The sequence below is a fragment of the Fukomys damarensis genome, unplaced genomic scaffold, assembly GCF_012274545.1.
Source record: "Fukomys damarensis isolate Sample0158 unplaced genomic scaffold, DMR_v1.0_HiC HiC_scaffold_19, whole genome shotgun sequence".
Taxonomy (NCBI): domain Eukaryota; kingdom Metazoa; phylum Chordata; class Mammalia; order Rodentia; family Bathyergidae; genus Fukomys; species Fukomys damarensis.
The window spans coordinates 6,154,299-6,176,447 of NW_022900931.1; the positions used below are offsets into that span (position 1 = coordinate 6,154,299).

The 22,149-nt window shown below is 49.2% G+C and overlaps 2 protein-coding genes across 9 annotated transcripts in view; one reads left to right on the top strand and one right to left on the bottom strand.

Annotated features, from left to right (window-relative positions):
* Pheta2 (PH domain containing endocytic trafficking adaptor 2) overlaps positions 1-22,149 on the bottom strand; it is a 34,898-nt gene that overhangs the window by 5,947 nt on the left and 6,802 nt on the right. Inside the window, exon 1 of one of the 6 annotated variants that reach the window (XM_033766195.1) lies at positions 14,962-15,029. The exons of 3 other annotated variants lie outside the window; for them this stretch is intronic. The gene's annotated coding sequence lies outside the window, so the exon portion shown is untranslated. Of the gene's footprint in view, positions 1-29; positions 119-14,961; positions 15,030-22,149 lie in introns of those variants that run through there. 2 more of the 6 variants (XM_010634429.3, XM_010634431.2) reach the window with 2 other exon arrangements.
* On the top strand, positions 3,960-10,490 carry Naga (alpha-N-acetylgalactosaminidase). 3 transcript variants are annotated; one of them, XM_010634425.2, is made up of 10 exons: positions 3,960-4,057; positions 4,406-4,490; positions 5,279-5,414; positions 5,882-6,053; positions 6,489-6,666; positions 6,933-7,027; positions 7,626-7,787; positions 8,752-8,949; positions 9,726-9,869; positions 10,324-10,490. In XM_010634425.2, exons 2-10 carry the CDS (start codon positions 4,475-4,477, stop codon positions 10,468-10,470), a joined length of 1,248 nt encoding a protein of 415 aa, XP_010632727.1. In that variant the 5' UTR covers positions 3,960-4,057; positions 4,406-4,474; the 3' UTR covers positions 10,471-10,490. The 3 variants fall into 3 exon arrangements, with proteins under 3 accessions (XP_010632727.1, XP_010632728.1, XP_033622085.1); XM_010634426.2 differs by having other exon boundaries at positions 3,965-4,053; XM_033766194.1 differs by lacking the exons at positions 3,960-4,057; positions 4,406-4,490; positions 5,279-5,414 and adding an exon at positions 4,508-4,558.

Sequence of the window (22,149 nt, forward strand, 5' to 3'; positions counted from 1 at the left end):
CGCCCCGGCCACTCCCCGCCCGGACTCACCAGGCCTTGGGAGCCGCGAAGCCGGCTCTGGATCCACGCAGGAGGGAAACTGAGGCCCAGGGGCTTGGGGACCTGCCTGGGCCACACAGCCGCTCAGTGGAGGGGCGGTGTCGAACCCGAGGCCCCACCTCAGGCTGTCCGCCGGCCTCCCGCCCAGCCCACTGCCAGAGAATTCCATAGAATCCCGGAGAATTCGGAATCCTCTTTCCCCATCCTCACCCTCTTGTCCCACAGAACCAAACTGGGCCCTCCTTTGACCCCGAAGTCTCCTAAGAGCGAGCTCCTGCCACAGCCTGCAAACCCCTGACAAGCTGCCCCAACTATGCTCCTGAGCCCTGCGCTGACTTCTGCCGCTAGCGATCTACTCCGGACCCCAGGCCCTTCCGGAGTTGGTCCTTAGAGGACATCTAGGCCCATGTAGGTATGGATGGCAGTGACGCGGACACAGGAGGCTGGGGCTTTCCGAGGCCCTGGAAGCCCCTGTGCTCAAACCTCATGAGCTTGTTGTGGCTTCTTGCCTCCGAGCCTTTGGCCCTGCAGTTCCTGCAAGCTGCACCGGCTGCCCTTTCACCCCACCCCAGCCTCAGGGCCACTTTGCTTCCTGTCCCACCTCAGTTAAGTCCCCTCCCTGACGACCCCAGTAGTCCACATTAAGGTTTCTTTTGCTCTTTCTTAGGTTGTTGGGAATTGAACCCAGGGCCTCCCTTCCTGCTCGACAGATGCTGTACCACTGAGCTACTCTCAGGCCATCCCTGACCCAGGTGTCTGTAACATCTGGGCTGCATTTTCATTACCGCACCAACCACTGCAGTAAACTGCCCTACGCTCATGCTTTTGTGTGTGCGTCTCTTACTAAATTTTATTCTGTTGGGAGTTTGAACTATAATAAATAATATAAACTAGAATACACGGGAGTCGTGGCACTGGGAAGGTTGTTTTTGTTTTTGTTGGTGTTTTTGAGACAAGATCATGGTAGGCCCCAAATGGTGATCCTCCTGCCCCAGCCTCCCAGGATTCTGGGATTGCCGGTGTGCAAATCACACCCGACTGGGAGGTTCTCATTTTTGTTAGAATTGTCACCCGGGATGTCCCATCCTAATGCCATGAGAAGTCAGTCAGACTCTCCTGTCCTTTCTGCCTTTGATGAAAGAATTCAGTCAAGACAAACAGGGAGCTGTCCAGAAATACAGGCAGAGTCGATTGGAAAGGCAGGTGTGGGGAGATTTGTGCCAACAAAGGAGAAAGTGGACCCTGCCACACAGGCGCCTGCCCTGAGGGTGAACTTGGATATCTGTGTAATGCGCAGGAAATTCATTTTGGGGGTTCAGGGAACTATAATGATTATCATTTTAGTTTCACAACATATACCGCACACTCATCCACATTTTCTTAGGAGTTGCTTTGAAATGTCGATATCTCAAAATCTCTCCCCTGTTCTTTTCAGGTGGTCAGTGTTCCCTCAGGGGCCTTAATCACTTTAAGAAACTTCCAAAAAAAATGTATGAAAGAAAAAGCTCTAACCTGCATGAGGTCCTGCTCAAAGTGGGTGGGTCTCTAAAGAATGTGTCCCTTTCTGCTCTCACTGGACTGGAGGCCAGGGCCCCCACCCTGTAGGTCTTGTCTTGGAAATAGCCAGGTGGCCAGGTAGCAGGGTGAATGTGCACAGTATGGAACCTTAAAATGCCACTGTTGTCTCTAGGATTCTCTGACAACGGTAATAAATGTACTCTGTACTGAGGTCTTCATTTCTTCATTTATCTATGCACCTGGCACAGTTGCTATTTTGGATCTCCTTGTCCCTCAGGCCTGCACAACAGAATGATCAGAGTAGACCTCACTGAGAATATACCATTATTTGACAAAATTTTGAAAGGATGTTAGAAAGAAATACCTTGAGGAAGAGCATTCCAGGCAGGAGGAACAGCTAGTGCAAAGGCCCTGGGGCCTACCATGTTTGAGTATCAGAGGCTGCCTAGAGAAAGACAGCTAGTGCAAAGGCCCTGGGGCCTACCATGTTTGAGTATCAGAGGCTGCCTAGAGAATGGGGATATAATTGCTAAAGAAAGAAGACAATGGAGACCTAATTTTGAAGTACATTGGGTTTGGGAGGTCAGTACCAGACTGGGCAAAGACCAAGACACTCCGAGCTAACCATTATTTATTGGGTACACACAATAATTGCAGGGAGTATGGAGTGACTCAGAGGTCACCAGTAATCTTATGTTGATGAGGATGGTGAGAAGAGCGTAAGTGGGACAAGCTAGCTGGCTAACAAGGGATTTGTCCTTGGCCCAGTTGAAACCTCTCCCTCTTCCTCCCCCTCCCTCTCTCTCTCTCTCTCTCTCTCTCTCTCTCTCTCTCTCTCTCTCTCTCTCTTACTACTTGGTTCTCGAAGAACCAGGGTATCTTCTGTTGAGGTAACCATGCCCTTGAGTGTCACAACATCACAGGACCACTGAAGCCTCAGCTTGTGAGATACACGGAGCTGTTTCCTCAAACCACAGCCATCTAGCAGGCAAGGTGACTTTGGGCCTCAGACAGTCCTAATCATGATTTAATTATGAAATGATTTCCCCCCCAAAGTATGTAGAATGACTCTTGACAGGTAGGAGTGAGTGTCAGAGTGCTCCGGTCATCTTTCGCATGTCTGTTGTATGGTTCAGGCTCATTGGACTAACGACGCCATTTACAGCACAGCTCTGAGCTGCTGTTCATCTCCAGGCAAGCTGGAGGGCCGAGCCACCTGTCTCCATCTTGGGGCCCCATTCCTATCAGCTCAGCCCTTGGCCATAGGCCTGGTGGGCCTCATCTCTACTCTGGCTCTACCTTGGGCCCAGTGCCTTTCTAACTGCCGAGCATTCTCTACCTAATTTAGCCATCTCCAATTCCGAGACAGCAGCTGTCACAGGGGCTGGAGCAGGGGCGACCCAAGCTGGGCTGCTGTGGAAAGAGTAACTATAGGTGGAGGCAGGAGACAGGCGGGGGTGGGGGGCTGCAACCAGAATGCGAGAGGCGGCCAGGCTCGGATGGGAGCTCAGGATCTGTGGAGGAATTGAACACGAGGGGTGAGGAAAAGAGGACCCAGGACTCCAAGCTCTTGGGCCCGAGTCCCCAGAAGCGGCGTTGCCATGACCTGAGAGATGGAGGGTGGCAGGTGTTTGCTCACTTTAGGGCCATCGTGTTTGAGATCCACCGGCTGTCAGAGCAAAGGTGTCTCAAATAGTGCTCAGCACTTGGCAGGTGCTCAATAAACCCTCGAATGAGGGGACAAGTTTGTGGTGTGCCTGGGCCAGCAGACCTGTCCCCTTGTTGGGTTGGGGGAGAGGAGCCTCCTGACTTCCAGAGCTGTGCTGCCACTGCTTGGTTTGCTTTCAGTCCTCCCGAGCCTGTTTCCTCTCCCCTCTCCCCCTCCCCTCGTGTTACTACCTCTATGTGTTTCTACTTGGGAACCCAGGGCCTTTGCGCTTGCCTACATCTCCAACCCGTTTTTCTTTTTTGAGACAGGGTCTCGATAAGTGTGGACCATTGCCCAGGCTGGGATCCGACTTTCCAACCTCCTGCTTCGGAGAGCTGGGAACACAGGTCTGTGCCGCTTCGCTTGGCCTTCCACTGTCCTTTTAAGGCGGTTTGCCGGGGGCCTTGCTTCAGGCCTTTCTGTCACACCTCCTTCACTACACAGCCATTGACTGTGCGCCTCGGAGCAGTCTCCGCGCCCTCCTGGGTCGCTCAGGCGCCAAAGGCACTGCGCTGGGCCAAGCGGGTGCCCAGACCCTAAGGATGCTCCACTCCTCGCCAGCTCTAGGCGGGTGGGGGCGAGGCTTAGGGACGTTCGAAGGGCGGGGCGTTGGGAGGATCGGGCCCATAAAGAGCAGGGCACGGCGTTGCTAGGGATTCTGATAGGCTGAGTCGGAAGGCTTGTCGCCTACAGGCCCCGCCCCCACAGGAAAGAAAAGAGCGAATCAGGTGACGCGAGCCCCAGAGGTTCTGGAGGCCGAAGTCTGCGGGCCGCAGTCTGAGCGCCACGGTGGGTGAGTGTGTCTCGGTGATCCCGGTGCAGTGACCCTGTGCTTAACGTCCTTGGGGGCCGAGGGCCGGAATTCCGACCCGAATGGGAATAGGGACCCTAGTCCTGCCCCAGCTCTTCGGTTCTTCCTGGAGCCAGTCGCTGTCCCTTTCTGGCCCTGGCCTGTCAGAGGGCACCCTAGGCGCTCGCCCCCGGGAGGGTATGAGGTCTAACGTCCAAGGCACCCTGCCTAGAACAGCTAAAGGAAGAGCCCAGGCTTCGGGAAGTGACGGCTGGGGCTGGGGCTTGGGCTGGCGGCAGGGATAGGAGGCAGCCGTGACCTCAGTGTTTTCTAACGCGCCTTATTTTCCAGGATCCAGCATATAAAGTTGATAAGAGCAGAGCATATTTGAGCAGGTTCTGAGGCGCTGAGTCTAAAGCAATGCTTCTGAAGATAGGTACCTACACCTACACGGTGGCTTTGGGGATGCTGTGGGGGGACCGTGGAGGAAGTTCCAGCCCTCTGGTGAGCGCCCTTCTTCCCTGACCTGGGTTTTGTGGGGAATCGTCTTCCTCTTTTTCCTGAAGCTGGTCTAGAAAAGTTAACGCTCCCCACCAGGAATCTCTTCTCTGAAGAGGCCACTTCCTTTTTCACCTCCTTTCCCTCAAATGCAAGAGGCCCTGTCATATATACCAACAGGTGCTGATTCCAGCCCTCTAAAGGGACACTGTAACTTACACAGAAGGAAACTGTAGCCCCTGAGGGAAAGGGGTCACCCAGGGGAGCAGGCGGGGTACTAGTCCACCCTCACGGACCTCTTGATTCCTTCTGAGCCCTCCCTGGGGACTGCGGTGGGAGCAAAAGGTCCTGGACCGGGGACTAGGACACCTGGAGTCTGGGATCCACAGTGAACTGTCAAGTCCTGTGTATGATGGAGGGAGCTGGTTGGATGACTAGGAAGGACAGGACTAAGTGCTTTCCTTTGCTAATTTCCACCCTCCCGTGGCAACAGCAAGTGAGGAGCCAGACATCGCCAGCATTCCCCTCCCCGGCACCACCCCCACGTACTGCACCACACTGGGCAGCTGTTACAGGAAGAGCCAGATCTACCCTAATCCCAGGAGGCTGGTTCCCCCAGTGTGCAGGCAGCTTCTGCCTGGCTGAGCAGCAGCGGATGGGTGGGATAAGGGCCGTGGCTGTGGGAGCCATCGGTCACCATGCTGTCTCCTATCCTTCCCACCTCAGTGCTCTTGCTGGCCCTGGTGGCCCAGGTGCTGGTGCTGGATAACGGGCTCCTGCGGACACCCCCCATGGGCTGGCTGTCCTGGGAACGCTTCCGTTGTAACATAGACTGTGACGAGGACCCAAAGAACTGCATCAGGTGAATGAGGGCCACACCCACCCAACAAGCCTTGCCCAAAGCCTGCAGAGCTAGGGGCAGGGAGATGGGGTCCAGCTGACAAAGAGGCCAAGGTCAGGCACAAGTGACATTGGGGACATCTGACACTAGCCTTGTGACTTGCCTGGGGCATCTGTGTGGCAGGGACCTCGTGGAGTACCTGGCCTCCGAGATAATTGGAAAAAGAACTTAAAGGGCAGGCAGAACCGCCCCCATGCTCTCCTTTGCCCAGTCCTGCCCCTTGGTCTGGGCCCAGAACACTCATTTACCCCGCATTGCTTATGGCTCCTGACATCCTTGCAGGGTCATTGACACTGTTGTCTTGCTTCATCCTTGGCTCCCTCACAACTGTGGTTTTTATGGCCCAGATTCACACTCAGAGCTGAGGAAAGGCAAGAGTGATGGCCACACTGGGCCACTGAGTGGCCTCGTCTCCTGCTCCTTCCTAGTGAGCGCCTCATCATGGAGATGGCTGACCGGCTGGCAAAGGACGGATGGCGGGACCTGGGCTATGTCTACCTCAACATCGATGACTGCTGGATTGGTGGGCGCGATGCCAAAGGCTGCCTGATGCCTGATTCCAAGCGTTTCCCCCATGGCATTGCCTTCCTGGCTGACTATGTGAGCCCTGGCCTGGCCCTGGTCCTTGGCCTAAGGGCCACACCTCTCCTTCCCTCCCACCTTACTTGGGGTGCATTTACATAGTCCCTGCTTGGCAATGCCTCCAACCCAGGAGACTCACAAATGAGCACCTCCTTTTGGCCTGTTATAGTGAGAGCTAGAAAGGGCATCTCAGCCTGGAACTCCAGGAAGATTTCCTGGAGGAGACGGTTCATAGCTGATCGCAGAGAGCTGTCCTTTGAGGCTGTCCAAGAGGCAATGCAAGGCCCGTGGGAGGGGTGCTGCTGGATGGTGGGTGGGCCAGAGATGCAGCCAGGCAGAAAGCTGGGGCCTCTCTCTGATCAGCAGGAGCTCTGAAGGTTTTAAGGTATCTTGGTCAGATGTACCCGAGTGGTCTCTCTGAAGGTCCCACCCCAGCCCACTGTCCCCCCCCAGGCTCACTCCCTGGGCCTGAAGCTGGGCATCTATGAGGACATGGGCAACTTAACCTGCATGGGTTACCCGGGCACCACACTAGACAGAGTGGAGCAGGATGCCCAAACCTTCGCCGAGTGGAAGGTGGACATGCTCAAGCTAGATGGCTGCTTCTCAACCGCAGAGGATCGGGCCAAAGGTGGGTTACAGTGGGCTGGTGCCATCAGGGTCATTGTGGGAGCTTGATCTGTATGGGGCTGGTAGTGGCTTTCACGGTCTCCTCACCCAGGAGCAGAAAGGATCGTGGTGCCCAGTCCCTGGGATGGGCTGGCACCACAGCCCGCTGAGGAAGTTTTGAGGCTCTGGCTACAGGGGAGGCATTTCCTCTTAGGAACCTCAGTTTCCTCATGGACGGAGGGACAAGGTTTGAGCTGAGGCCCCCCATGGGGGTTGGGCTTTCTCCAGGGTACCCCATGATGGCTGCTGCACTAAATGCCACGGGCCGCCCCATCGCCTTCTCCTGCAGCTGGCCAGCCTACGAAGGAGGCCTTCCCCCCAAGGTAAGCTGTTCTGTACGTCCATCTGCCAGGGCTCCCCAGCCCAGGCCTCTTCACCCCCCTGGGTGCCAGGCTCAGGGACATCACTGCCAGAGCCAGGGCTGCGCCCACTACAGTTGTCCACATGCTGACTTGTGAGTATCCAGAGCAAGGGTCATAGTACCTAAAAGGAGACTCAGACAGCCAAAGGCCTGGAACAAGAGGAGGCCCCTCACAGAGTGGGCTGGAGGGCTTGCCATCTAAGGCAGGAGAGAGGAGAGCCGTATGTGCTGGAGATCCAGAAGGGTGGTGAGGCCAGACACCTCGCTAGGACACCCCTGCCCAGCACATGTGACACCAGGAAGGGTGGGCTCACACCTCTGGACCTGAGGCCCGTGGCGGCAATGGGTAGACTCCTGGCCCTGGCATATATGGAGGGGAGGCCTGGGCAGCCCCTTAACAGGGCTGCCCTCTCAGAGGGCTTCCTGGTCCTGAACAGGCTTGGCGACCTGTATTCTTTCCGCTCCCCACCCTCTGTCTTCTATGGGGCCTCCCCAGCCCCTGGTGGCCCCAGGCGGCAGGGTGTGACTGTGGTGTGGACTCTGCCTTTTACTGAGTCCAGGTGAACTACAGTCTGCTGGCTGACATCTGCAACCTGTGGCGTAACTATGATGACATCCAGGACTCCTGGAAGGACGTGCTGTCTATCCTGGACTGGTTTGTGCTCCACCAGGACGTTCTGCAGCCGGTCGCCGGCCCTGGGCACTGGAATGACCCAGACATGGTACTCAGCATGGAAGGGGGACATTCCTAGGGCTACTGGCCTTGAAGACCCTGCTCCCCACTACCCCGTGCTCTCTTCCTTCGCTGATACTTGCTGCCAGGTTGGAGACCAGCATTCCGAAAATGTGTCCCTGAACTGGGTGCATCAGGCTGCATGAGACTGGTCTTAGGGCCATGTTTTATAGCTTGGGTCCTTTCATGTCAAAATGTTCAGAGGAAGGGCCTGAGAGTGCCCGTTGTTCAGCATCCCCAGCCCATTCTGATGTTGCTTAAAGCCAGAGAGAGCTCAGTCTGTAGCAACCAACCCTCTCCTGAGACAAGATCGTGCCTGTTCCATGTTGTCTTGTCCTTCTTGGCACCTGGCTGGCCCTCTTCCTGTCTGCCTCTGGCTCCCCATTTCAATACTCTATACCCTACCATCCTGCAGAGCCTACCCAGTCTTCCGTAGCCCTCAATCCTGCTATTTTGGGGGTCAAATGATGTTATAATGCCTGGCTTAGTGTCCAGAACATCTCGAAGCCCTTAGTTAAATTGCTGTCACCTAGCACGGTACCATGTTGCACTAGCAATAACTCTGTGTCCTGACTGCATTGGTTGGTTCCCCTGGGGTCAGAATCTCCTTTGGACCAATCAGCTATGGCTAGGGCAGGTCGATGGCTAGTGGCAAGCGCAGGGGTTCTGTCCATGTCTGGTTTTTGACCAGTGCCACCGTGGGTATATTTCTAGATTAGGCAGCAAGACCCCACCCATAGCCTGAAGCGCTGCCAGGTGACCATCACCGAATGCTCTCATTGGGAGACAGGTGATGCACATATGGAAGGTGACTAACCTGCCCCAGGTCCGCAGGGTTGTGGCAAGCCGTGGCCCCTCACATGGCTGTCTTTCCCCAGTCCCTGTCTGCTCTTGCCATGGCCCCATATCTCCCCGAGGAGGGCAGTGCCGACTTTCCTTTCCTCTGTCCCCAGCTGATCATTGGGAACTTTGGCCTCAGCTTTGAGCAAGCCCGGGCCCAGATGGCCCTGTGGACGGTGCTGGCGGCCCCCCTCTTCATGTCCACAGACCTGCGTACCATCTCCCCCCAGAATGTGGACATTCTGCAGAATTCACTCATGATCAAAATCAACCAGGATCCCTTAGGCATCCAGGGACGCAGGATCCTTAAGGTACTGGGATGTTGGGGGAACGACAGGGTGGGATAAAGACCTGGGCTCCTTGGAGGTGGAGGCTGCCAGCCTGAGGGTGGGGATGGGGATGGGTCTGCGGTCACTTCCTGCTTGTAGGCAGTCAAGGACTCTGCTGGGAGCTCCAGCTGCCCCCCTCTTGCCTGGATGCAAGCAGGGTCAGCTCAGGACAGCTCATGACAGGGTAGGGACACACAGGAGATGTCCTGTGGAGAATGAGGCCTTCCTTCTTGGATTTACGGGATTGTTACAGTTAGGGCTGTCCTACTACTAGTGTCTCCTATTTACTGAGCACCTCCTATGTGCTGGGCTTTCTAGATACATTTTCTCAGCAAGGTACATACTGTTTCCCTGGTTTCCAAATGAGGAAGCGGAGACTTCCAAAATGTAAGCAGCGTTCCCCAGGCCTACACAGCGCACACAGACATCCACAGGATGGGGTGCACCCTCAAGCCCAGCATTGGCAGCAGTTTCGGGCAGCACTCGTACACTGTCTCAGCATCTGTTCCCATCCTCCTAGGAGATTCTGAGGCAGGGCCCCACATGCAGCATTTGCCTCTGTGTTCTAGAGCGGGGCCTGGCCTGGGGTCCATGTGAGCGTTTGCTGAGTCAGGGAAGGAAAGTAGGGTTAGATAAGCTGGGATGCTACAGGGCTGTGGCGTTGTCTCCAAGCCTACGTGTGACCTGGGGCTGGGTGGGGAAGAGAGCTCAAAGGCAGGCTAGAAAGGGACCCCAGCCAGTAGCCATCTTTTGCCCAGGAAAAATCCAAAATTGAAGTGTTCAGACGGCCCCTGTCTGATGAGGCCAGTGCCCTGGTGTTCTTCAGCCGCAGGACAGACATGCCTTACCGCTACCGCTCGTCCCTGGGCCAGCTGCAGTTCCCCAGGTCAAGAGTGTATGAGGTGAGTGCCAGCAGCCTGCAGCCCAAGCCCAGCCTCTGACTTCCTGTTTCCTTGCCAGGTGTTGCTGGGGTGGTCCTCGCTCACACGGGGCTTCCAGGCCTCTGGAAGGTACCCATGGGGCCACTGCATGCGCTGGGCGTCTCTCTCTGCACCAGTGTTTTCTAGAACAGAGCCACTGGGTATAAAGGAGCCCCCTTATCTTAGGCTGCTCACTGCTCAGCCCTCACTACCACAGACATGGTTTTCCACAGGCTGGGGCTTTTTCTGCTGCCTGTGCTTGGATGTCTGTCAGCTTTGCTGGGAACAAGTGAGGGGAGATTTGGGGCTCCCACTTCTGTAGGGGACACTGGAGTCCCAGTGCAGGCAGGCCCAATCCAGGCTTCTCCATCCTCTGAGGGAATCTCTGGACAGCTGTTCTCAGGCTGACATTTCTGGTGTCCCTTCCCCTCTGTAGGCCCAAGATGTCTTCTCGGGTGAAATCATTACAGACCTCCGGGATGAAACCAACCTCACAGTGATCATCAACCCTTCGGGGGTGGTGATGTGGTACGTGTATCCCATCAAGAGCCTGAAGATACCCAAGCAGAGGTCCCAGCAGTGAGGAGACATGGCAGATGACAGCCCATGGTGGCCCTGCTGAGCTTGCACCATGGAGCTTTGGCAGGCCAAGGCCAGTGAGCAGGGCTCTCTCCTCCCCAGACCTGCTCGGCCACCTGACCCCATCATTCCCAAAGTGCAACTGCAGGGCTCCGTGCCCACCCAAGTGGGAGCCATCTCTCTTGGGGGAATTTCCTGTAGCATTCCCAGCCTCTGCCTCATCTTCATGGCCTCAAGGCTGTTGCTGAACAACTCAACCAGTCTCCTGAGCCCCCACGGGCAGGGGCACCGATGCCAATCAGGACTCTAGGCTCTGACCTCGTTGTTGATTCTGTAATTGGGATTTGGAATTTTTCTAATTAGAGGTAGAGGTCTGACCTCTTGTCAAACTCTCACGAACTGTGTGATTGGCTGATAGCACCCGGAGTGCAGGGTACAAAGGAGACCTTGACTCCCTTGCGTCACCAATAAAGCTGTTCTTTATTTAGATGGGTGATCGTGGTATGAGCCTGGGGCCATGGGCACCTTCCATGAGGGACTCATGGTTTCAAATCTCACCTCCCATGGAAGATGTGTGGCATCTTCTGGCTCCTTATTTTCCAGAGTGACCCACAGATTGTGCTTCCTACAAATGCTGGATGTGTCCTTCCTGACACCCATGTGAGTGGTAGCAATGCTCTGAGGGAGCGTGGCCATGTTCTCAGGCCCTACAGCTTGCGCTCTGCTGAGTACCTGCTGGCCCTGCATCCCAGGCTGCTCTCCTCTCAGCCTTACCCCGTCTCCATGTCTCTCCTTTTACTATATCCCAGAATGGCTGCAGAGGACTGGGGATTGAACCTTCACACAGAGCTTCCTCCCCAGCACTTTTTCAGTTCTTATTTTGAAGTAAGGTCTCACTGAGTTGTCCAGGCTAGGCTCATACTCAAAGTCCACCAAGGTAGCAGACACCTCTGCCCAGTATTAGCAGGCTTATAGTGGCACAAGATTCTTGTCCTCCATAATTTGGCCATGTTACATCAGAGTCCAGTCAGCTAAATTCACTTCCAGCCAAGGTCAACTCAGCTCCAGCTAAATTCCTCCCTTCTGAATTAACTGTCTATTCTCTTCAGCAAAGATATGCTGGGGCTGGGTATTTAGCTCAGTGGTTCCACTGCCTGCCTCACAAGCGCAAGGACCCAAGTTCAATCCCTGGTACAAAAAAAAAAAGAGATATGCTTGTGCCTCATTCTCTAGTCCTGCCTGCTTGATACTCGTTATCAGCAGGTATCCCCAGGCCTGCCCAGTTCCCCACCTTCCCACAATGGTAATGAGTAAACACTGGATGTCCTGGGACTCTGTTGTCTGCTGCCCAGAGCAGCTCAGATCAGCCCAACTCAGTTTCTCTCAAGCCTCTGTCTCTGTGTTTCTCTTAATGCCCACTTTCCTATCTCGCAGATGTTGTATTGGCTTGCAGGAGGCTAGGACCACTGCAGGGGTCTCTGGCAACTCCCATTACCCTTTCCCTATACACCAAGAGTGGCAGCTTCTTGACTGCCTTCCTCTGGTTCCTGTTTCCCAAATCCTCCTGTTTGAGCTCAGGTCACAGGATGCCTGTCTCCCCTCTGGGGCCTCTTTGCTATTGGGAAAGCTGGTGGACCTCAAATGAGGGTATACCAGTGCCACAGGCCTCGCACTGTCCTGCCTTGTGAGACCTCATGGATAGATCGCTCCCTCTCTCCCTCAGGGTTTTAGAATCCTTGTTTCTGGAGCATGCAATAAAGAACTTATAAGTGCATATTTTATTATGCCACTTAAGATTACCGAAGCTTTGTTGCTTAAATCACCAAAGAAAGCTTCCTTTCCCAAGTTGGTGTTGTAAGGCTGTTGAGTCACTCAGGAGAGCAGAGCCTACCCATCCTAGGCCTCCATCCTTGAAAGCCTGTACTCTCTGTGTGCCGCTAGCCTTGAGTCTTGCTTGTAATGCTGTTCAAGTCAAATGGAATGGAATGGTGTCAGGTGGGTGCACCTCTTCCCACGCCAGCTCTATGAAAGAAGCTGGAGATGGGGTATGGAGGAATATGGGGGGTTGAGGCCTTGGACTTGGGAGCTGGGGCCAGGCTTAAGTTAGATTGGACAGTCATTTCCCTGACCTTTCAGATCCAGAGATGGTGACATGGTTCCACTGTTCGCTTGCTGTGTGATTTGTCCTTTTGTCCTGGGAATGTCTGATTGAATCCATGTCTTCACCTTCATTCTCCAACACACATAGTATCGTCCATGATATTGCTTTACTCTCTTCTACCCAAAGCCAGTTAGGAACTCAATTACTTTTTCCTAGTTTATGGCAGCTCTGTTTGGATCAAAAAATAACTCTTATTTTTTTTTCTTTCTTTTTGGTACTGGGGTTTGAACTTGGGACCTGAGGCAGGCACAACACCACTGAGCTAAATCCCTAGTGATAACTCTCTTTTTAAAATTTTTTTAATTATAGAAGTTTTCAAATAAAAACAAAGTACAATGAACCTTCATGTATCCATCATACAGTTTCAACAATGATCAAAGTACTCTATTATTTTATCTCTCCCCACATAGACTTTCCTAGTGTGTGAGCTGATATTTGAAAGCAAATATCAGAAATGCTAAATGCTAGTATATATCTCTAATAGCATCTTTGAATATGACTTTAATATCATTTTCCTATCAAAAAATGTTAATTAACAGTCAACCTGTTTTCAGTTTTTGCCAACTGACCCCAAAATATCTTTGTAGTTTGAATCAAGATCCAAGCAAGATGTCAGAAAAAATGGTCTGGTCAGAACCATTGAAAGTTTGCTTCCTTCACAAAAACAATGAAAAAAATCTTCCAGGTATCATCAGAAACAATTTTCACAGAATTCTGGAAATTAACCAAATACTTTCAGAAATCTAGAAGGTGTTCATTTGAGAAAAAAAGTAGTTTTAAGAACAACAAAGCTAGGTGAGGTGTGGTGATGCATGCCTGTAATTCCAGCAATCAGAGGCTGAGGCAGGAGGATTGTTGAGAGTTGGGAGGCCAGCGCAGGGTACATAGTTCAAGACCAGCCTAAAATTCATAGCAAGACCCTGTCTCAAAAAAATAAAATATTAAAAATTAAAAGAACAACAAAGCTGAGTATGGTAGCACATGTAATCCCAGAACTCTAGGAGGTTAAAGTAAGAAAATCACAAGTTTGAGCCTAACCTGGCTTGGTTAGCAAGACTCTGACTCAAAAACAAAAAGGAACGGGGGATATGCTCAGTGAGAAGGTCCTGGGTCCAATCCCCAGTACCAAACAAAAAAACTTTGTGGCATTTTAACTTCCCTTAGTACCAGATTGTAACAGTTATTTTAAAGCTGGTCAGAGAGCAAAAAGAAACCATGTCTAAAGAAGGAAAAAAAGTCTTAACAAATAGCAACAAGCCAGGTAGATGGTACAAACCCGTAATCCCAGCTGCTTGAGAGGCTGATGCAGGAAAATTGCAAGTTCAAGACCAGCCTAGAAAATTTAACAAGACCTTGTCTCAAAAAATTTAAAGGTCTGGTGATGTACCTCAGGCACAGAGTACCCCTGAGTTCAAGGTCCAGTTCACAAAACAGTAACGAAGGGGAAATAGAACTGTACAAAGGAACAAGTACAAATTCTGGAATTGAAAAATACGTTATCTACAATGAAAAATTCACTAGAGGGATTTGATAGCACATTTGATTCGGCAGAACAAGAATCAATGAACTTGAAAATAGGTATGTTGAAATTAACCCAAGGAACAAAATACAAATGAAACAATAAACAAAGCTTCAGAGACCTGTTGAGTACCATTAAGTGTACCAATATACACTTAAAAAGAGGAATGAGGACCATGTATGGTGGGACTGCCTGTAATCCCAGAACTCAAGAGGATGAGGCAGGAGGATTGCTGTGAGCTCAAGGCCAGCCTGAACTGCGCAGAGAAACTCTGTATCAAAAAATCAAACTAGGACTGGGGATTTAGCTCAGTGGCGCCATGCTTGCTTTGCAATCACAAAGTCCTGAGTTCAGTCCCTGGTACCAGAAAAAAGAATTTCAGTGTTCAAGATAAGATTGAGGAATTATCAAAACTCAAACATAAATAAAAATAGAAAAAAAATCAAACCAAACCAAAACTAAACAAAACGAACAGGGAAGAATGTTTGAATAATGGAATAATGGTAGAAAATTCCCACATTTGATGACAAATATTAATCTGCATGTCCAAGAAACTCAACAACCTAAGATAAGCCAAGGGGGTTCATACCTAAGCACATCATAATCAAACTCAAAAACCGAGGACCGAGAGTTCTGGAAACGGCAAGGAAGCATCTGTAAGATTCACAGCTGACTTCTCTTAGGTTGGTTGGCCCAGAGTGTAAGAGAAAAAGACTGCCAATAACCCACACACACGACCGAGGATGGAACCCAGAGCCTTTGGATTGAGTTCCATCCCTATCCCTGTTTCATTTCTTATTCTGAGGCACAGTTACCTTAAAGTACTAAGCTGTCCAGGCTGGGCTGTTGCAGAAGAGACGGGAGAGATCAAACAGGAGTCAGGAGGATTTGTTTAAGGTGTACACACCAGCTCAGCAGACTCCGTGTTCAAATGGCTGAGTGTTGAACAAGGAGAAATTTTAGCTTTTACACATTTTGTTGAAGGGGTGGTTTTTCTAGTGATGTAGCAAGTGAATTTATGGGAACAGGACAAGAACAGACAGTTTTGTAACTTTGCCTTGAAAGAAGGCAGTGTCTTATGAATCATCAGAGTGTCATAAACTTTGTCTATAGGACATAGTTGTTACTTTTATCTGTACCAGAACAAGGAGTTACAGCTATAGGGGAGAGGGAGGAGATGGGGGAGCACTGCCCAAGGCTGGGAAGGACTTATATTTTTCAAGTTCTGTGTCAAGGCTTGAATTTGTGATCCCCCTGTCTCAGCCACTATGCCTAGCTAGAAATTCTATATTTAGACCTTGAACCCAGGGGGCACGATCTTTCAGCTGGGCATGGTGGCGCACGCCTGTAATCCCAGCATTTGGGAGGCTGGGGCAGGAGGATCGCTGTGAGTTCGAGACCAGCCTGGGCTACATAGTGAGTTCCAGGTCAGTCTCAACTACATAGTGAGATCCTGTCTCAAAAAACAAAAAACAAATAAACACCAAAATGAAGGAAATATGAAGATATTCCCCGATAAAAACTGAGAGAGTCTGTCTATAGCTGACACATCCTACATGAAATGCTAAAATAAAAGGGCACTAAACAGTAACTCGAATCCACATGATGAAATAACACCAATAAATGTGATTATATAGGCAAATATGAAAGATAACAGGCAGGTGTGTGGCAGATGCCAGCACTCTAGGAGGCTGGGGCAGGAGGGCTACAAGATGAAGTTCAGCTGGACAACTTAGTGACTTAGCAAAACCCAATCTCAGAGTAAAAAATAAAAAGAGCTACAGATATAGACATGGGGTTCAACCCTCACCCGTACCACAAAAACAAAACAGAACATAAATAACAAACATATTTTCTTGATTGTAACTCCTTTTTGGTCCCTGATTTAAATGACAACTTTATAAAGCAATAATTATAAAATCTATGATGAGCAAATTATATATAAGGACTTAATTTGTAACAATAATGGCATAAAGAAGGAAAGCAGCTATGTAAATGCAAACTTTTTTACACAATTGATATAAATTGGCATTAATCTGATCTAGATTCAACTCAGTTATTTCTCTACCTCCTCCACCCTTTTTTAGGTGTTTTGAGACAGGGTCTCACCATGTAGTTCAGGCTGGCCTCAAACACACTATGTAGCCTCAACTGGCCCTGAACTCACAGCAATGCTCCTGCCTCAGCCTCTTGAGTGCTGCGATAACAAGGTTATGCCACCAGGCCAAAATGATTTTTGTAAAGATTCTGAAAACACACAGTGGGAAAAAATGTTTTCAATAAATGGTGCTGGGGAAGCTGGATATCAATATACAGAAGAATGGGACAGATTCCCTCTCATCAATTATAAAAATAAAAATTTATTAAAGACTAAATATAAGGGCCGGGGATTTAGCTCAGTGGTTCGGTGGCCTGCCTCGCAAGCTCAAGGACCCGAGTTCAATCCCCGGTAATAAAAAAAAGACTAAATATAAAAACAGTAGTTGGGCCAGGCATAGTGGTGCACACCTGTAATCCCAGCACTTGGGAGGCTGAGGCAAGAGGATTGCTGTGAGTTTGAGACCAGCCTGGGCTACATAGAGAGTTACAGGTCAGTCTCAACTACATAATGAGACTCTGTCTCAAAACAGAAACAAAAACAAAAACAAAACAAACAACAACAAAAAAATAGTAGTTGGGCATGGTGTCTCACGCACATAATCTCAACCCCTCAGAAAGCTAAGGCAGGAAGATCACAAGTTTGAGGGCAATCTGGGCAATTTAGCAAAAGTTTTCTCTCAAAATTAAAAAAAACAAGTAAATAAGAGGCTTGGCATCGCAGGCCTGTAATCCCAGCACTTGGGAGGTTGAGGCAGAAAGATATGAGTTCAAGGCCAGCCTGGGCTACACAGTGAGACCTGGTCTCAAAACACAAAATAAATAAATAAATATGAAGGGCTGGGGATGTAGCTCAGCATGAAGCTTTGGGTTCAGTTCCTAGCATCATAAAACATTTTTTAAAATATGAAAGTATTAAAAGAATAGAGGAAATGCTTAAAGGCATTGGGATGGGCAAGGATTGTTTTTTGGACAAGACCCCAAAAGGAGGAGGAAACAAAAGCAATTATTGAGATTAAATCAAGCAATAACTTCTGCACAGCAACAGAATCAAAAGCGTGAAGAGGCCACATACAGACTGGGAAGAAATAGTTGCAAAGTATATATCTGACAAGGGGTTAATCACCAGCAGATAAAATGAAAAATAAATTTTTTTTAAATTTTGGTACGGGGGATTGAACTCAGGAACCTTGCACTTGCAAAGCAGGCAGCAGAACCACTGAGCTAAATCCCTAGCCCATAAAATGAAATTTTAAAAAAATCAGTAACAATAACTCCAAATCACCCAATTCTATATTGGGCAATAGACCTAAATAGACATTTCTCAAAAGGAGACACACAAATGACCAACAGATACATGAAAAACTGCACATTAGTAATCATCAGGGAAGCACAAATCAAAACCACAATGAGATAGCATCTTACTCCAGTAAGAACGGCTGTTATCAAGAAGACAAAAGAGGCCGGGCATGGTGGTGCACGCCTATAATCCCAGCACTGAGGCTGGGGCAGGAGGATCGCTGTGAGTTCGAGACCAGCCTGGGCTACACAGTGAGTTCCAGGTCAGTCTCAACTACATAGTGAGACCCTGTCTCAAAAAATCAAAAAAAAAAAAAAGACAAAAGATAAGAGCACTGGCAAAGATGTGGAGAAAGAGAACACCTGCCTATTGTTAGTGGGAACCTGAATTAGCACAGCTATGACAAAACTTAGTAAGGAGGTTCCTCAAAAAACTAAAATTAGGGCCAGGGATTTAGCTTAGTGGTTCCACTGCCTGCCTCTCAAATGCAAGGACCCAAGTTCTATCCCCAGTACCAAACAAACAAACAAACAAAAAATTTAAAATAGAACTACCATATGATCCAGCAATCCCACTACTGGGTATATGGAAGAAACACCATCAATCCCATGTTTATTGTCGCCCTAAACACAACACCTAAAATGAAAACATCCTAAGTGTCCATCAACTGATGTGGTACAGTTCACAATGGGATATTACGCAGTCATAAAAAAGAATGAAATTCTGTCATTTTCAACAACATGGATGGAACTGGAGGTCATTAGGTTAAGTGATGTAAATGAGGCACAGAACAAGTATCTCACGATCTCACTCGTGGAATACAGAAAAGATGATCTCATAGAAGTTAAGAGAAGAATGGTGGCTAGCAAAGGCTGTGGAGAACAGAGAGGGGACAGGGAGAGGTTGGTTGATGGATGGGTACTGCATTAGTTAGGAGGAAGAAGGGTAACGGCCATTGTTGCGGTTTATGTGTAGATGTCCCCCAAAGCATTATGTGATCCTAGGCAGGGCTGCCATCTTTTCCTTCTCTCTCTTCCTCTTCTTCCTCCTCTTCCTCCTTCTTTTTCCTCTTCCTCCTCCTCCTCCTTTCTTCCTTCTCCTTCTTTCGGCTTTCTTCTTTCTTTTCAGAACCTTGCACTTGCAATGAAGGCAGCGGAACTACTGAGCTAAATCCCCGGCCCATCGGCAGTGCTTTTGATACCAATGAGCTCCCAGCTAAATCTCGGTGAAGTCTATTTGGAGGTGGTGGGCTGTGGGCGTGGCCTGGAAGAATGTGCTTCCCTCCTCCGTCTTCCTTTGACCTCTGTGCTTCCTACAGGCAGGCTGTGAGCTGTTTCTCCTCTGCCACCGTCTCACACATATTAAGCAAGTGCCCTAGCAATGTACTACACCCCCAGCCCTTTTTTTAAATTTAAAATTTTGAGACAATGTCTTGCTAATTTGCCCAGGCTGGACTTGACTTGTGATATTCCTGCCTCTGCCCCTGAGTAGCTGCTGGGTTATAGAAGTGTACTACTGTGCTCAGCCTTACTGGCCAGTTGTATTATCCATCTGGCCGTATGTCTGTTCAAATCCTTTGCTCATTTTTAGTTGTATGTGAATGTTCACAGCATTTTCATAGTAAGTCGAACCCAAATGTCCATTAACTGGTGATTAGGTGTAGAAAATGTGACAATCCATACAAGCCATAAAGTCTATCCAAAATTATACAATGTGGATGAACCTTGAAAAATTTTGCTAAATGACAAAAGCTAAATACAAAAGGATATATTTAATATTCTTCCATTTATATGAAAAGTTTTTGTGTTTGGAGATGGGGTCTTACTGTGCAGTTCAGGCTGCCCTTGAACTCACTATGTAGCCCAGGCTGGCCTCCGACTCCCAGTGATCCTCCTGCCTCAGCCTCTGGACTATTGGAATTACAGGTGTGGGTTACCACGACCAACAATATGCAATATTTATCACAGTCAGATCTATAGAGACAGAAAGTAGAGAAGGCATTGCCTGAGAGGGAGGAGGGAATGGGAAGTCATCGCTAAAGGGTATGAAGATTCTCTCTGTGTAATGAGGAAAATGTTCTGAAATTAGACAGTGCTTATAGTTGCACAGCTGTCTCTCTTTTCAAATAATGAGTGTGGTTTCTGTCTCCTACCTGGACTCGGCCGTGGTCACAGGGAGCCAGGGCTCAGGCCATGAGAGTGACAGAGACGCTGTGACAGGGTGGCTGCAGTGAAGATGGAGGAGGACTGGTCAGGCCTCCTGGACTGTGGCATGGGCAGGTGCTGAGGATATGGTAACACCGAGACATGGGTAAAGCAAAGGCCAAGGGTCTGGGGTGGCTGAAAAGTATGGCATCCATTTCATCACAATCTATAGCCACAGTCTATGCTGTTATGAGTTAGATCTAAAATGTCCCTAATGCCAGGCTGCAGGAGACAGCAATATTGGTGATGCCCAAAGCAGGCTGTAAGTAGTGCAGGCTGTAAAGAGTTAACCCCACAATTGGCTTGTTTGTATTCTTTTTTTTTTTCTAGTACCAGAGATGGAACTCAGGACCTTGCTCTTGCCAGGCAGGTGCAGTTGGCTTGTTTATAGGAGTGAGTCCAGCTGAAGCCTGTGTGGGAGGTCAGAGTAACTCCCACCCAAATTCCACTCCCACAACTAAAACCTTCTTAACTAGAAGGACAATGTTCTAATTACAACCATATATTTTGTCTCTTCTGTTCCTAATTTGAGAACGCTTTGTCCTTTACCATCTGTGCTTACACTAACGTCCATAGAAACCACAGGACTGCATATCCTCACATGTAGTTCCACCCTTGCACATAGCCTGCCTTTTACCCCAACTGATTTCTAAAAAAAATCAGTGGCTTGGACAGACGAGTGCCTTTTGTTAAAGCAGTACTGGCTGTCCTGGGCCTCTGCTTTCTGTCACTCTTAGTACTGTCTTTTAAGGTTTTTTTCTCAGGCTTGCATCGTACACTGAGCAGGAGACTGGAGCCTACTGCAGAGGTCTCTGGTAACATTTCTGGGGTTTCCAGTACCAGGCATGGGGGTGAACACTGTAATCCCAGCACTGGGAGACTGAGGCAAGAGGATCACTGCCAGTTCAAGGCCAGCTTGCACTACATAATGAGTTCAAAACCAGCCTGAACTACATAGCAAGACCCTGTCTCAAAACGAACAAACAATAAAAGAAAATAAAATGCTCCCCAAAGACTTATGCACTCATAGGTAGGGGTTTTGGAAAGTGGCTGTATTATGGGGTTTATAGCTGACTTGCTGTTAGGAGGCAGGATCCCCAACGAGGGGGGTGTCCTGGAAAGACTTCTCTCTCCCCATCTCCTCCCTTCTCCCTCTGCATCCTGTCTACCACGCCGGAGCAGCTATTCTTCGGCTACCCCCTCCTGCCATACTGCCCTGCCTTGGAGCCAGTGGTCTATGGATTCTGCAAACTGTGAGCTAAAATAAACATCCCTCCTTTATTTTGTGGATTGTAAGGCACGTATTTTATTCCAGCAATGAGGAAAGTGACTAAGAGATTTCTTGGAAAAATAACCAATGGTCCTGTTTAAAAAGCCTCAAACAGACCAAACCTCCCCAGGTTGCAACAAAATGATCTGTATCAACCTAGGGATTGTGCCATATAATAAGCTGAGATGATTTTTTCCCCACTGAGAAGAGTGTGCAGTTCATAGAATGAAAATAAATTGTGTGGTGACTCAGTTATATATTCTAACCTATGTTTAAATTTTGCTGCATGAAACTGTGCCATCTTTATAAATAAGCTACTGAATCTCGCCTGCTTCCACTTTGTCCTCTATCAAAGGGGAATAACAGTCCCTACACCACAGGATTGCATTACGTGAGCTAAATTGTGGTACATTTGTTATAACTGATGACAATATGGATACATTATTATTAGCTAAAGTTCTTTTTTTTTTGGTGCCGGGGATCGAACTCCGGCCCTTGTGCTTGCGAGGCAGGCAGCAGAACCACTGAGGTAAATCCTGGCCTAAAGTTCCTAATTTACATTAGGCTTAGGCTTTGCTCTTTCTGTTGTAGATTCTGTGAATTCATTTGTTTGTTTTTCCAGTACTGAGGCTTGAACCCAGGGTGGTGCATGCTAGGGGAGCATTCCACCACTGAGCCACACCCAGCGTTTAAAAACTATTATTTTGAGTCAGGGTCTCACCGAATTGCCCGGGTTGGCCTCAAACTTAGTCATTCTGCCTCAGCTTCACCAGTAGTTGGGGCAGTTGGGCACCACCATGTCCAGTTCAATCTCTGGGTTTTGATAAGTGTAATGGTGTCTACTCACCACTCCCATAGTGTGCAGAGTAGCTTCACTGCCCTACAAAAAACAAAAACAAAATGCTCTGTGCTTCATCTATTGTCCCTGTCCCAGCCTAGGCCCTGCAACTATTGATCCTTTCATTGTCTTCTCAGTTTTGCTTTTTCATTTCTTAGAGCTGGGATCACAAGGCAAAGAAGCCTTTTCAGACTGGCTGCTTTCACTTACAATATGTGGTACAGTTCCTCCACGACTTGATAGCTTCTTTCTTTTTTCTTTTTCTCCTTCTTTTTTTTTTTTTTTTTTTTTTTT